Consider the following 15931-nt stretch of genomic DNA (forward strand, 5'->3'; position numbering starts at 1 on the left):
TCACAGTTCATATGTATGCTTTGCCTCGTGCTTAAGAAGACTCAGTTAATGCCAAATATCTGTTCAATATTTATCTGGAACTGTAGACAGATTTTCCCACCCTCATAAAAGTTTACCGCACAATCATAAAGAGATGTGGGCATGGGTTTATCTTTTTAACCTCTTTTCAATCCCTGGTTCTACTTCACACAGGTCAGGATGGACCCTAGGAAGAAGGATATTGATCTTGATAGTCTAACATATGGAAAACTTCCTGAGCTAACTGAGGAAGAGATGAAGAAACAGGAGGGAGATTATGTTTATCGTTATCGTTATAGTGGAGGGGGTGCCTCTCAGGTTTGGCTGAGCTCTGGAAGGTATAGGTGGTATATGCTAATTTGTCACATACATTACACCTTAATATCAACTTTCTAATGGTATAATTTAGTTTCTCCCTTGATAATCGTAACCCTTTTTTTTTTCTCCTTGATCATGTTTGTTCTCTCTCCAAGAATTTCTTTATTGGTGATAGTGCTAATTCCAACTTATCTTTTTCTTCTTTTTTTTTTTGTGTGTATTTTTTGCAAAGCATTCTAAAGGGTCTTTAAGATGAGGGGCAATAGGGTAAAAATTTGTGTGTATACATGCACAAACATACACTGTTAGGGAAAGTTATTCTTTTACCCTGATTGTCTAGTTATATGTGCATTTTGTGGATATCTTGATGTTAGAATCCAAAAGGCAGAATTGGAAAAGCTATGGCCTATCTGCCTCTTCTTTTCAAATATCACTGTCAGTTGAATTATAGAGGTTTTTAGGTTTTTATGCCTTTTGTTTTTCTTTATTTCTGTTGTCTTGGTTCTGATTTTTGAACTTAAGTTTTTTCTTACTTAGGGGAATGAAGTTGGCAGTAAACACATTTATTCTCTCCCCCCCAACACACACACACTCTCCCTCCCTGGGTGGTGGAGTGGGGGAGTGTGTTTGACTTCAGCTCTTTTTTATCAGTTTTTATTATCCATATCTTTTTCTATTGAACAAAATGAAAAGAAAACCTCCCTGTTCCTTTGACTGAAAATCTACATGACAGTTCAAATGAGAGGCTTCAACATAAACAAGCTAAGATTCTTATATTCCCTCGTCTCTTCTTTTTAACTGATTTTGGTGGAGCTAACAGTAGAGAGGCTTGAACTTGCCTTATTATAGTTATGCCTGCCAATTGGCAAGATGACTGAGGTCTGGTTGTACTCTGAGAAATGGAGCTTGACTTGTCAAGCCCGAGCTCAGCCCATTCTGTGACTGGCTCCATTTTCCTAGCTTAGCTCGCCCTTTTCTGTGGCTTAAGGCTGAATTCTGGCTTTTGTCGGTCTAATTAATGGGTGGTCTGATGGATGGGTCCTAACATAATGAAATTATATGTTAGAAATTATGTTCATTGTTTTCGTTATAAGAATCTTTGCAGTTAAATAATTGAATCCCTATTGCTCGATTTTTTAACTCCTATGCGAAAGTAAGATTTCATTATAGTTAAAAAAGAAAATTTTATAAGATGGCCATGAGGAATTTTTTTTAATGGCACAAAATGTTGGGGTAGCAAAGCACCATGTGCAAAATATGAGCATAATGGAGATGAGAATGATACAATAGATATGTGGTTATACAAGAAAATATAAAATTCTATTGAAAATAAAATATGTGAGACACTATTAAGATAATTTGGTCATCTAAGAAGAAGACCAATAGAAACTCATGTGAAGAGTGGGTATGGACTGGAATAAATTTTTAAGCAAAAGAGATAGAGAACCTAGAAAAACTCAATGGAAGACTCTTAGGTATGACATGAATTATAAGGTCTTGTATAGAAATAATTGGCGAGCTAGAATCATGCAGCCTCACATAGTAGGATTTAAGGTTTTATGTCTTCTTGTTGACTTGGTAGGCAATTTGCTTTAGTATCTGAAAACTTGTTCTGATGAGCATGTTTTCTCTAGTTATGAAACCATGACTTCATCTAACTGTTGTATTAAATCAGCTGGTTTCCCTCGTCATGTCTTCTTCTGTGGTTCAGATTTGCTGTAATCGACCTCTCAGCAGGTCCTTGCACATATGGAAAGATTGAAACTGAAGAAGGCAGCGTTAGTTCCAGAACACTTCCCAGGTTACGGAAAGTTATTTTTCCAAGAGGTTTTGTTGTACCTAATGATCATTCCATGGAGGATATTTTTTTTGGAGAAGTGGCTGCTCTGGTTGCAACTACGGTTGAACATGTCATAGCTCCTGATGTTAGGTATTTTACAGTATGCTTTGGCCAAGTGGTTTAGTGTACATCTTGTTACTCTTCTATGAATTCTTGTTTTCATACCATACCTGGTGTTTCATGCATTAATGCTGGGCTATGTTTGGAATAAATTGTATGGTGACGGCACCTACGGATCTTGCAAATCTTTGGTTATGAAATTAACTTGATCTTCAGGAGCTATATACAGTACATCATTCATCTTAATGCACTTCTCTTCAAGCATATCTCAATAGTGGTATTATTATCTTCCGAGGTATTTTGATTATTTCAATTGAATGAAGTCTTTAGGATCTCAGTTCCAATCGTTAATGGTCATTATATTAAATCCTTTAGTCTAGCTGCCTGCATATGTTCAAAGAAACAAATGTCTTAAATATTGATCATCCTGTTGCTATTTAGATCTTGGGCCTCCTATTTTAAGTTCCAGTCCTTGGCTTGAATGTATTCAGTCATCAATATTTGTGTGTCTGGTTAAGCTTTTCTCAACTTAGCTGCATGATCTCTTGCTCTGTTTCTCCTTTTCTGTGGCACAATTTAAGGTGAAGTTAGAATTTCCAATATCTTTTTATTAATTCAACTATATTTCTAGCTGATTCCAGTACTTATCAATTACTGGGCTGGCAGCTAATTTAGGCTAAGAAATTGTCATGCAACTGCATGATTCTTGGGAGACCTAGCTGCACACAAGTTCATATTCTACAAAGGTTTTCTCTATGTACTTCCAATAAAGTTTTTCTTTTACCCTCTCAAAATATTCTCCCAATTGCAGGTGTGTTGGTTCTGTTGTTATCTTAATTTTCTATTTTTAAAATTTTATTTTGGAGCACTAATGAAACAATGCAGTAGAAGATATAAAAGGGAGTACCTATCAATGCACAGATGATTTTAGAAGATCTGTAGAATTTTTACATAAAGGGGGAGCTAGTCAGCAGGCAAAAGACCATATACACTTGACCACTACCTAAAACGTATTAACTCCCCTATGAAATGGAAACGATCAACCTAAGAGCCTTTAAAATAATTTCAATTCTTCCAATCATTTGTAGTACAGCTTTCTAGGCACTCTGGCACTACTTAAAAGAAGTAATAACTTCCCTATAAAATGAAAACAAGCAACCTAAGAATCTGTAAAATAATTTACTCCGAGTGGGAATTTTAACAAGGTGTTAGGGTTGTTTTGCAGAGGAGTTGCTTCAAAAATAGAACCTCTAATTATCACTAGTTGTCTAACTATTCAGGCAGATTCTTAGCGTAGCATACAATGATTTTTAATTCTGACTGGTGCTAGTCATTCTGGAAGCAGCTCCATGACCCCACCCCACCCCACCCCAATACTCCAAAAATAGGGACCAGAAAAAGAAAACCATGGACATAGACCTTGATAAACAACCGATTATGCTTTGATATATTGGAAAGAAGTTTAGTTTTCACTTGTCATTAGTAACTAAAAACCTGTTTCTTGGCAGGTAATTTAGTGAGGCTTATAGTTGAGTATCTTTGTGAAAGGATGCGGCCCGACCCACTAGGATGCCTCCTAAAGGGGATATAAACTGCCAAGAACTTAAACATATAATTATCTCAGCTTTACAGAATGTGCATTCTCTCAATGGCATCACTGTTATGGATTCATATTTTATATCACTAATGTATCACATGTCCTTTCATATTGTTCAAATATCTACTTTTCCATCTTGTTTCCTGATTATCATTAAAAAATATGGGAATGAGTCAGGAGGCATCAGAAGTTTCCTCTTATGCTTCTTATTTTCCCTTGTTTGATGTGCAAACTTGTTTTGTGAATCAAAGGCAAATCCAACCATGTTGTACTTTCTGTTAGATCTTTTTTAAAGGTTAAAAGTATATAGTTACAATGAGGAGCTTCAATATTCCACAATTCAATCTTTATCAATCAAAAGTCACATTATCTTCTGTTTACTAAGAAATGTGGCACTTGATATTTATGTTAGTACTTCATGTGGCATCAGAAAGACTTTGCTTGGTTTTTCTGTCATTTTATTATTTCAAACAGCTTTTTCTGCATCTAGATTTTTCTTGGGTTTAAGGAATCCCTCCTCCCCCTTCTCTCTACGCACGTGCACAGGTGCTTGTAACAACCTTTTTTTTTTTTGTGTGTGCCTATTTTAATGTTCAATAGGATGTTTTTGGACACAGGTTTGAAATTGTTGATACAACTACAAGGTTGCTTATACCAATCATTGTCCTCCAAAATCATAACCGATACAGTATCATGAATAAAGGGCATAACTACAGCATAGATATTGAAGCGATTGAAGCTGAGGTAAATTAATCTATGGGATTACATTTTTTTTTTTCATGTCTGCTTGCTCATTAAAAAGTGTGTTGATATGCTTGTGATTTTCTTTTCCTTGTGTTCCCTAATCAAATTCTAGTGTATTGTAGTCTGGTCACACTTGGTGATTATCATAAATTTCTTACTGGGGAATACAAATTCACGTTAGGAATTTCTATCTACACTTGTGCGAATCCTTTCTGGGAACTAATTGTTATCTTGAATAGTTTGAGGTTAGAATGATCATTGTTTAGAGAAAGAAAAAAGAAAGCATTGCCTGTTTAAATAATAACCAACTCAGGTAAGAAATGTAGTATTGGAATATTAACTGTTTGCATATTTCCTTTAAGGTTAAAAGAGATGAATGCATATGTAACCAATTATACCCCTGGTTCTTGCTATACGAATTATAACTCTGACTTGGGAGGACGAGGACTATTTTCTAAGAATGAGCTTTGATGAAATGCATGATTAACCAGTTATCATACTGGAGCTTTATTGCTATACAACTCCGAGTTGGGAGAACTATCCTCTAAGAATGAGCTTGCTTATTACTTAGTTCACAGTTATAAACTCACAAAATAACTTGGTTCACAGAGGAACAAAGAGGAAGTCATGATCGCCACGCTCACCCTACTCCTAAAATTCAATTTACTTTATGTTAGATGATCCTGCAATCTCATGCATTAAAGAATTCTTAACAACTGCCTCTAGGACAGGGAGAGTTTGGGCTCTTCCCTGAGATGATAGGACAACGTTAATAATGAGTCCTAGCTCTAGGTTTCTTCCTAACTGTGAGGTAAACAAGTGTAATTTTAACTGTAACAAGCTTGCCTTATCCAGCTAAATCACCAATTGAATCTGGTCAAAGAAGGATGAGGCTATATAACTTTTACATTTTAAATTGGCTGTATAATGTACAACAAAGTCTTTTGGTGGCATTTATCATAGTTGTGCTAAGGCAAATACTTAGGGATTCATGATTATGTTTTGTTGGATTTGACGTCCTTGCTTACTCCTTTGGGGAGAATCATAGTTAAATGCTCAATATGTGAATAATAGGATTTCAAAACTCCTCCCCCATCCCTAGCTTCACCTCTCTTCTCAACCTCCCCCTTCCTGATCATCTTCTCTAGTCTTTGCCCATCACCATCTGGTTTGTTCCCCTATTGAATCTCTCTGAGCTTAGCGTTTCTTCTGGATTTAATCAACCTTGAGCCTCTGCTTAGGGAGTGAGCTTCACCTCTGATTCATTTCCCTCTGGTTCATTTAAGCCTTGGGTTTGTTTCCTTGTTTTTCTGATGTCATCCATATTCTATATATGCTTGTCGAGCTCAAGTCTCTAGTCAAACTTTACTCTTTGTGCTCGGGATTCTAGTTTTGGATTTGATCTAATGATTTGGGCATGGGACCTTGGGATTGAGCTCCAAGATGTTTTTTCTACCCCCATTCTGGAGAGCACTGATCATCTAAGCTCACACACTCCAACCATGGGCTTCATTGACTAAGCAGTTCATTGATGAAGATGGCAGCTTTGAGCAGGCAGTTGTACCTAGCAGGTATAATCACTCTTCTCCATGTCAGCCCCTTTGCTAAGCCCCAAGTGTTTTAGAGTCGTGTGGTTACTTTTGTAGCCATAGCCTCTTGATGAGAGGCATTGACCTTCAATGGTCATTTCCATCTCATTTTTGGGACTTAAAAGCTATCCAGTGTAGCTCCCTCACATGGATTATGATCCATGCTCATTTGACTCTGTTTTCCCAGCCAATGGTATGTTGATGGAAGTAGATAGTTCATAGTTCTATAAGGTTGGGTCTTTATTAGCCACACCTTGTTTCTTGGCTATTTGAAGATCTTTTATGTAATGTGTCTCTTCATTGTTTGATAACCTTTAAGCTTCCTTTGCGATTGTGGGTGTGTTGTTGGAAATTTTCTGTTGAATGTTTCTCTTTTTGCTCTGTATTGGGGGATTAAATTTCTGGTGTTTCCTGTACTTATTTTGTCAGAACCCTTGGTTTGCAGCCCCGAGGGTCCTTGAGTTGTAATGCTGCTGGCTAGGTGACCTGTTTCAATGATTTTTCTTAGCACCCCCCCCCCCAAAAAAAAAAAAAATCTAGATTTAACTTGTTCATTTAACTTAGATATCGCTATGTTTTACTCTTCTGGCCATTACTTCGTCATAGTTGCTGACATTAATTAATTGACAGTTAAAAATGTTAGTAGACATTGATGTCAATTATACTATGCATTGTTTTTTCCTTTTCAGATAAAGAAGATGGTTCACCAAGGGCAGGACGTAGTGATGATAGGGGGTTCCAATGCATTACATCGCCATGAGAAATTGGCTATTGCTCTTTCAAAAGCAATGCGAAGCCATTCTCTTCAAGAGGCTAAGAATGATGGACGCTTTCATGTTCATACAAAGACTTATTTAGATGGAGCTATTCTTAAAGAGGTGTGTTCTCTCTGCACTTTATGAACTACTGCTGGCAGGCACTGTTGATCTTCCCGGCCTTGAGTGCATACTTTCAGATAATCTTGTTATTTGCTGTAATAACCATCTACCTTTTAATGCATTGCAAGATCTTCTTTATGCAAGAATTAACCATTTCTTGGTTTCACATTTTGTTTTAACTAATAGATGTTAGGTCAAACTTCTGCAAACTTCTCCTACCATTATTAAAGTGCCTCCTAGATAGCTGACCCCATTAGGTGTGGTCAGCTAATTGAATTCTAGCTCTCAAATAATCTTACCATGGTTGTATCTTTTGTTAGACCATCATATCCCATGGCATGTCTAAGGGTTTTTCATCAAGTTTTCTTTGGTCTTCTTCTACCTTTTTTACTATTGACTTTTTTTTATCTCATTCACTCTCCTCACAAGTGCCTGTTAGTTTTCTTCTCTCATGTTTAAACCATTTTAATCGTGTCTCATAAGTTATTTCATGGGAGCCACTTCAAGCTTATTATGAATAATCTCATTTTTAATTTTATCATTTCTTGCATGAGTGCACATTTACTATAACGTCCTTATTTCAGTTGTGCTCATATTTTGCAATTGGTGGTTAACTACCCAACATTTTAAGTCATATAACAAAATGGTCTTATAGTCATTCAATAAAACTTCCCTTTTAGCTGCAAAGGGATTTCACAACAATATATCAAGTCTTTAATCTCATAGGGATCAACTACACGAATTCTAGCTTGCCGATCATTTCAATCTAACACCTTTGCTTGGATGTTTTTAACGAGTTTATCCATTAGTAGGGCAAAGGGACAAGGGTTCAATACAAATTCTTGATTTAACCAAATTGTAGTTGGAAAAGGATAGTATCTCCTCCCCTTTCTAACACGTTTGTGCTCTATGATAGGCATGCCAAACAGGTCAGGTAGGCTGTGGGCTTGCTTGTCCTGGCCTGGGAAAAAAGCTTGGCCTGGTTTGGGCCCACCAGCCTGTCAGCCGAGCTCACTGGGCCCAGCCTAAATTCATTTTTTAAAAATAGGAAAGTTATAATTTTTTATATTGCAATTTTGATTTAAAGTTTTTGATATGTAATTTAATAAGTTTACCACTTTAAAAATTAAAAATTATAAAGAAGATGTCACAACACAATGACAATGAATAAAAAATATATAAACATTATTCATATGATCATTTAGACAATCTCAATGGGTCAAGTGTGAAGTTTCAAATCAAATGTTAAAATGATATGTAGTCATATACAAAAAACTCTAATCACCTTAAACAAATGCTAAATGTTATATTTCTTAAATGCATGGTTGGACTTTTTATGACTTTTAAATGTTTATAAAATATAACAGAATTTTAAAAGTGGAAATTATTAAAAAATAAAAGTTTCAATTTTCAAACTTTTAACTTTTAACTTCTAACTTCTAATTCTAATTCTAATTCTAATTCTAAATTTTGATTTTAAAAGTGGAATTTGTATTTTTAAAAATATTTTTATATCCTATTCATTAAATAAATTAATATTTTTTGAAATTAATTTTAAAACTATATTAAAAACAGGTCAGCCTGGCGGGCTTATGTTGGGCTTGACCCATTAGCTTGACAGGTCAGCTCAGCTCAGCCCGCCTAGGCAGGCTCATGGGCTGAGCTGGGCCCCATGTTTCCTGATTGCCCAGGCCAAGGCTGGGACCATCCCATGAACGAGTGGGCCTGGCCCGACACGTTATTTTAGGGCCGATGGACAGGCCCAGGACGGGCAGGGCAGGTCCATTTGACATGTCTACTCCATGGTTCATGTCTTCAATAACCTATAATAAAAATGATTCAGATTCCTTTCTTCTCTGAAACCTTCCATATGGTTTCTAAATCTATAAACACCACATGTAAAGGGTTTCTAGATTCTGCATTAGTTCCAAATTCTTCAACTCTGGCTATGTTCTTATCTGTAAAGGTTCATGTTTATGCATGGACTTGCTTCTTTTCAAGATATCTGCACTATTTTTCTGTCCTTTGTACTGGGTTAATGAGAAATTATAGTCTATTTGGTTGTTTTACTTGAAAATGTTCATTGCAGGAGATGGAACGATCCACTGATATGCTTGCTGCAGGTTTACTTGAGATGTCTGACCCATCCCTTTCTAGTAAATTTTTCCTTCGCCAGGTTAGTATGACTTGGCTTTGTTTATATTATATTCCCTTGGGATGTGATGGAATACTCTGAACTTGTCATTGTCTTGTTTAAGGAATTTAGTTCCCAATTATTTTTGAAGTTTCTGCAGTACATTCTGTGTGCTCTTCAATTTTCTCTGTCAGAAAACAATTTTTTTTTGTGTGTGTTTTCAGCATTGGATGGATGAATCTGATGGTTCAAGTGATTCAATACTGAAGCATAAACCTCTTTGGGCTACTTATAGCACCAAACGTGGAAAGGACAAGAGACGGAAAATTGGAAAGAAACTTGGCGATCTCCACCGGACTTATGGAACAAGGGTCATCCCTGTGTGAGGATACTGCCCTTGTCTTGCTATTTTTGTTTACAAGTTGGGTCTGATGATAGTTTGATTTACCTTCTAGAATTAAAAGTCTGCAGCCACTAGTATCTAACAAACTTGCTAAAAACTTATCAGTCTTGTGTGGAGAGTAACATAAATAAAATGATAATTATTTAGAAAATATTTACTGTCTGTCCATGCATTTATTACATATTTCTATGCAAACATCCTTATATGGAGAGCAGGATGGGGAGAAATTTAAGGCTTCTTTGTTTGCAGCTTATGTATCATAGGTTCAAAACATAGAAGAGGCTCTTTCCTGCAGTGTAAGGCTGCACACTTTTGATGCTTTCCTGTCTGCAAATTGGTAGGAGTCTTGGTGTATTAGCTTCCTTCTGTCCTCTATACTTAATTGTTAGGTAGTTGTGGTTTATACAATTAATATATTGGACATTAAATTAATGGGTTGAATTTACTTTGAAATCATTTACTCTTTAACTTCTGTGTAGAAGACATGGATCTAAAAATTATTTAGTTATTTAATTACTGAGCTTGTATAAACACTTGGAAAATGTTATTGGTACATCTTTGTGTACTCCTTGGGCTACATAAAGGTGTACCAATGACAAAAAAGCCCATCATGAGGCGCATAGAGACGCATGTGAGGCGCAGGGTATTTTGGTCATAATACTCCCTTATGTAGCCCAAGATGTACAAAATGGTTGTACATCTAGCATGATTCTAAACACTTTATTTTCTAGTTTCAAACATTTTCTTACTTTTCCAAATTATTGCTATTAGAGTTTGCCTAAGGTTAGTCCTATAACATGGAATATCTAAAGACCAGGAGAAATCAAGCCTCATGAAGCTCGGTTATTAAATGTAGTTAGATATTTGTAACGGTAACTACCGGTCGTTTGGTTATTTCTTGTAATACCCGTCTCTATATTCTATAAATAGATGGTTGGGGTTGAGTCTTTTAATTCTGAATCATTGTAACTTGTAATCGTATACTTTGAGAGAGAAAAGTCTAGCCTTAGTCTCTGTAATCTCCGAGAGGATAGCTCAATTAAGAGCTGTGTGTGTGCAGTGTATCGATTGTGATTCAAGATAGTGGAAGCTATACCCCTCAGTTTTAGTCTGGACGTAGGATCATCGGTCCTAAGGTGATCGAACCAAGATAAACTCCTTGTCTTATTTGTGTGTGTGTTGTTCTGTTCTTTTCTATTTCTATTATGTCATTTCCGTGTGAGTTTTGTGTATTCTTGAGGGATTGGGTGAGAGTGTGGGACATACAATGGTTCAACAATTTGGTATCAGAGCCAAGTTTTTTCACATTCAAAGAATTCAAGAATCGACTCAAGGTGAAGAGACACAATATCAATCAGAGTCATGGCTTCGACTTCGGCTTCATCTTCATCCGTCTCAAGATATGACATCGAGAAATTTGACGAGCAAAACGACTTTGCCCTCTGGAAGATGAAGATGTGTGCCCTCCTAGGCAATCTTGGCCTAGGGGAAGCACTAGAGGGAGAAGCCAAGATGCCAAAGACATACACGGCATATTAGATGAAGGAAATTCTAAAGAAGGCCTACAACACGTTGATTCTCAGTTTAGGTGACAAAATGTTGAGGGAGGTTTCCAAGATGAAGATGACTGTGGAAATATGGCTCAAGTTGGAGAGCCTATACATGACAAAGTCCTTTGTCACGGATGGTCCGTGACAGGGTCAGCCTTCTAATTCTGATTGAATTAGGAGGCTTAAGAATAGAACAAGGAGTTGTGGACCACCACTTAGATATGGATTCTCAAACCTTGTTTCTTATGCACTAACAAGTGCATCAGAGGTAGTAGGGGATGAACCATTGTCATTTGAAGAAACAGTGAAATCTAAAGGATCTCAAAAGTGGATAGACGCCATGAAGTTAGAAATTGAGTTCTTGAGAAAGAATCAGACTTGGACACTGATTGAAAAGCCTCAAGGACAGTAGTTTGTGAGCTATAAATGGCTATATAAGATAAAAGAAGGGGCTAGAAGTAATCCCAAACCTAGGTATAAGGCTAAGTTGGTGGCTAGGGAGTTCACTCAAGTCCCAGGTATAGACTTTAATGAGCTATTCTCTCCAGTTGTGAGACATACCTCTATCTGAGTGATGCTTGCCATGACAACACATTGTTACGTAGCTAACATATCATAGGGGTAGAAAGGTCCATCCTTATTTTGTAACACCTTGGGTGAGCCTCGACAAGGTAGGAAATGCGGAGTAGGAAATGCTGGTGAGTCACGGCTACTTTCAGAAAGGCCCTCTAATAGCATATATAATCAGTTGTACTGGAGCCATGCTCCTCATGATTAATGAGAATCTTCTTGGTTTTTCTCTCTCCTTTATGTTATCTTTTCTCTCTCAATTCATTCTCTCTCTCTCTGCTCTCTCTCCGAATAATCGGAATTCCCTTGAATTCCGCCCTTAACCTTGTCAGACCAAGCGGTGCTAACAATTGGTATCAGAGCCGATGGTCCAGAACCAACGAACATGGTGGAAGGTACCCACATGAAACAAATGGAAGCTCGCCTGGACGCCATAGAAGAAGGTGTGCGACAAGGCCATGAGCTGGTGGAGGAAAGGTTGGAAATGGTAGAAGCGGGTATTAGAAACACCCACGAAGACATAAGCAGGATGAGGTCAGATGTTATGGAAATGGAGCAAAATTTGAGAGATGACTTCGCTCGTCTTTGAGTGGAATTTACGAGATTGAGCTAGCAGTTGAATGCTGCACTTGCCATCTTTTCCCGACAACTGAACGCGACACTACTAGTGGATTTTCCATCGAGGACGGCTACTGCTCCTATCCTTCAAGGAGCCCGTCAAGAGAAAGACGAAATGATGGAGCCAGCAGGAGAGGCGACCATGAGAGGAGGCTTAGGTGCTAACATTCCTGTCCCAAAGATGGAGATACTAGTGTTTGAAGGGGTGAAGCCTCGTTGGTGGATAAGAAGGTGCGAACGCTTCTTCTATCACTATCGGGTGGTGGAAGAAAACAAGATTAACATGGCTACTGCATACTTGAATGATGTAGCAGACTCGTGGTTTCAAAGTTGGAGTGCTAGGCAACAAGAATGGTGGTGGCCAGAGTTTGTAGAGGAATTTTGTGCCAGGTTCGATGAAAGCAACTTGACTAATGTTGGAACAGTTTAATAAGCTATGGCAAGAAGGGACAGTGGATGAGTACCAGGTCAGATTTGCGGAGTTGAAATCAAGGTTAGGAGACGCCCACCCCATGCTCGACGAGCAATATTTTGTGTCCAGCTTTCTTAGCGGATTGAATGATAAACTAAGGCCAATGGTGAAGATGTTACAATCGGCAATCGTCAGGCAAGCGGCCGAGAAGGCTTGCTTACATGAGTTATCCTTGGACGCCTTCGCTAAGAAACATAGACTCTCACAAAAGGGGTCTTGAGTGGGGTGGCAAGGCTCGGCAGGAGGGAGTTAGAAGGCTGACAACTCTCAAATGTATAAGGGGAGTTACCCACCCAAGGCACTAATTGCAACCATTGCCCTACGGTCCCTTACATTAGATCAGAAACGACAAATGGGATTATGTTTTAAATGTGGGGAGAAATATACAGTGGGGCACCAATGCAGAAGGGCACTAATGCAAATGGAAGGGGAAGATGACGAAGATGAAGAAGAAATGCCCGACACGAAAACAGGGAAGCAGTTAGAAGAGGAGGAAAGAGGGCAGATTTCACTTCATGCCCTGGAAGGCCACCTTTCAGAAAAGATGATCAAAATCAGAGGTAACGTTGGAAAGAGAAAACTTTTGATACTAATAGATAGTGGGAGCTCGCATAGTTTCTTGGATGAAAGCACAACCAAGGAACTACCATGCGTACTCCAACCCACCATCCCCCTATATGTTATGGTTGCTAATGGTCACAAGATGATTAGTCGGTACAAGTGCTAAGGTTTTACATGGAGGATGCAAGGGCATGAGTTTTCGACCGATTTGAGAATTTTACAGTTAGGTGGATGTTAAGTGGTGTTGGGAGTAGACTGGATGAAAACAGTCAGCCCCCTCGTATTTGACTTCAACACATTAGAGGTGACTTTTGATAAAGGAGGAAGAAGGGTAACATTAATAGGATGTGGGGATGGAGGAGAGTGCAAAGCAATCTCAGGAAACCACTTGAAGAAACTCTTTGAGCAGGAAGAAGGAACCATTGCTTAGCTTCACTCATTTTTATGCCGTTGAAGTGTGGGAAGGGAGAAAGGAAGCAGAAACAATGGACAGTCAGTGGTTCAGATTATAGGCCTCAGCCAATTTCCCGAGCAAGGTACAATTTACTGACTCTTTACACTCTCTATTGGTTGAATTTGAGGAATTATTCTTGGAACCTACTTCCTTACCCCCAGACCATTTTTTAGAACATACCATTCACCTTAAGCCAAATACCGAACCCATAAACGTCTGCTCCTATCATTATTCCCCATTTCAAAAGGCTGAAATTGAACACCTAATGAAAGAAATGCTGTCCAAAAAAGTCATCCGGCCAAGTCAAAACCCGTTTGCCTCCCTTGTTCTTTTGGTTAAGAAAAAGGATGGAAGTTGGAGGTTTTGTGTCAATTATAGACAACTAAACACCTACACCATCAAAAACAAATTCCTCATTCCTATCATAGATAACCTTCTTGATAAATTATCAGGAGCTACAATTTTTTCTAAGCTTGACCTCAGATCTAGTTATCACCAGATCCGAATGAGTGCGTCAGATATTCCCAAAACCGCCTTTCACACCCATCAAGGGCTTTATGAATTCCTAATAATGCCATTTGACCTAACCAATGCCCCCCGCAACATTTTAGGCCCTCATGAATCACATTTTCTGCCCTTAGCTCAAAAAGTTTATCGTGTTTTCTTCGATGATATCTTAGCTTATAGCCCAACCATGGAGCAACACCTAGCCCACCTCAAAACCACATTTCAAGTCCTCAAATCTAACCAATTGTATGACAAGAAGTCTAAATGTATCTTTGCAAAGGGAAAGGTGGAATGCCTTGGGCATATCTTCACTGGGGAAGGTGTGCTCACTGATCCAAAAAAAATAACCACAATGGTGGAGTGGCCTACTCCTAAGACTATAAGGAATTGAGGGGCTTCCCTGGGCTAACCGGCTATTACAGGAAGTTCATTAAGGGGTATGGGATAATCAGCAAGCTGCTGACTAAATTGCTCAAGAAGAATGGATTTGTGTGGGGGGGAAAGAGCAGCAGCAGCCTTCAATTCCTTAAAGGAGGCTTTGACCCAAGCTCTAATTCTGGCTTTACCAATTTTTTCCAAACCTTTCATATTGGAAACAAATGCATCTGACACGGGAGTGGGGGCTATGTTGGCACAAGATGGTAGGCCAATAGCTTTCCTTAGTCAGGCTTTAACTCCCAAACACCTGGGGCTAAGTATCTATGATAAGGAATTAATAGTTGTACTAATGACAGTGGACAAATGGAGGTGTTATCTAGAAGGAAACTCGTTTGTTATCAAGACCAACCATGAAAGTCTCAAGTTCTTAGGAGAGCAAAGATTACACACACAATTACAAAGAAAAGGAGTAACCAAGCTGCTAGGATTGGACTACAGCATCCAATACCATAAGGGCAAAGAGAATACAGTGGCTGATGCACTGTCAAGGAGGGAAGAAAAAGGGGAGTGCCGAGTAGTCTCTGTAGTTGTTCTCGATTGGATCAAAGAGGTGTCACGTAGCTATGAGGGGACACCATGGGCTTAAGAACTTATGATCAGTCTAGTAGCTGGAGGTGGCGAATAGAAAGGGTACACATTGAAGGTAGGGTTACTGAGGTATAGAGGGCAGATGGTGATTGGGGAAGACCCTCAACTCAGGACCCGAATCCTACAAGCCTTGCATGCATCTCCCATTGGAGGGCACTCTGGCTTGAATGTTACCTACAACAAGGTGAGACAGTTGTTCTATTGGCCGGGAATGAAGAAGGAAGTGACAGCTTATGTATTAGCTTGCTCCATTTGCCAAAAATGCAAACACAAGCAAGTTTCATACCCCAGTTTACTTTAGCCATTGGAGATAGCAGACCAGGCTTGGCAAAGAACTTCCATGGATTTTGTGGAGGGACTACCCCGGTCCGAAGGGAAGAATACTATCCTAGTAGTGGTGGATAGGTTGACTAAATTTGGGTATTTCCTCAGCCTAGCTCATCCATTTACAGCTTTGGACGTGGCTAGAATACTACTGGATTCGGTGGTGAAAATACATGGCTTGCCCTTGTCTATCACTTCGGACATGGACAAGACATTTACCAGCAACTTTTGGAGAGAGTTGTTCAAACAATTGGGAGTTGGCTTACAT

The 15931-nt window shown here is 38.6% G+C and overlaps 1 protein-coding gene across 1 annotated transcript in view; it reads left to right on the forward strand.

Moving 5' to 3' along the window:
* Positions 1–15931, forward strand: part of LOC127799555 (uncharacterized) — a 38495-nt gene that overhangs the window by 15809 nt on the left and 6755 nt on the right. The window contains exons 5-10 of the mRNA XM_052333685.1: positions 193–356; positions 2048–2266; positions 4451–4577; positions 6856–7044; positions 9134–9220; positions 9403–9560. Coding sequence (XP_052189645.1) covers positions 193–356; positions 2048–2266; positions 4451–4577; positions 6856–7044; positions 9134–9220; positions 9403–9560 — 944 coding nt within the window. The remainder of the gene's footprint in view (positions 1–192; positions 357–2047; positions 2267–4450; positions 4578–6855; positions 7045–9133; positions 9221–9402; positions 9561–15931) is intronic.

This window comes from Diospyros lotus, chromosome 4 (genome assembly GCF_014633365.1).
Source record: "Diospyros lotus cultivar Yz01 chromosome 4, ASM1463336v1, whole genome shotgun sequence".
Taxonomy (NCBI): Eukaryota; Viridiplantae; Streptophyta; class Magnoliopsida; order Ericales; family Ebenaceae; genus Diospyros; species Diospyros lotus.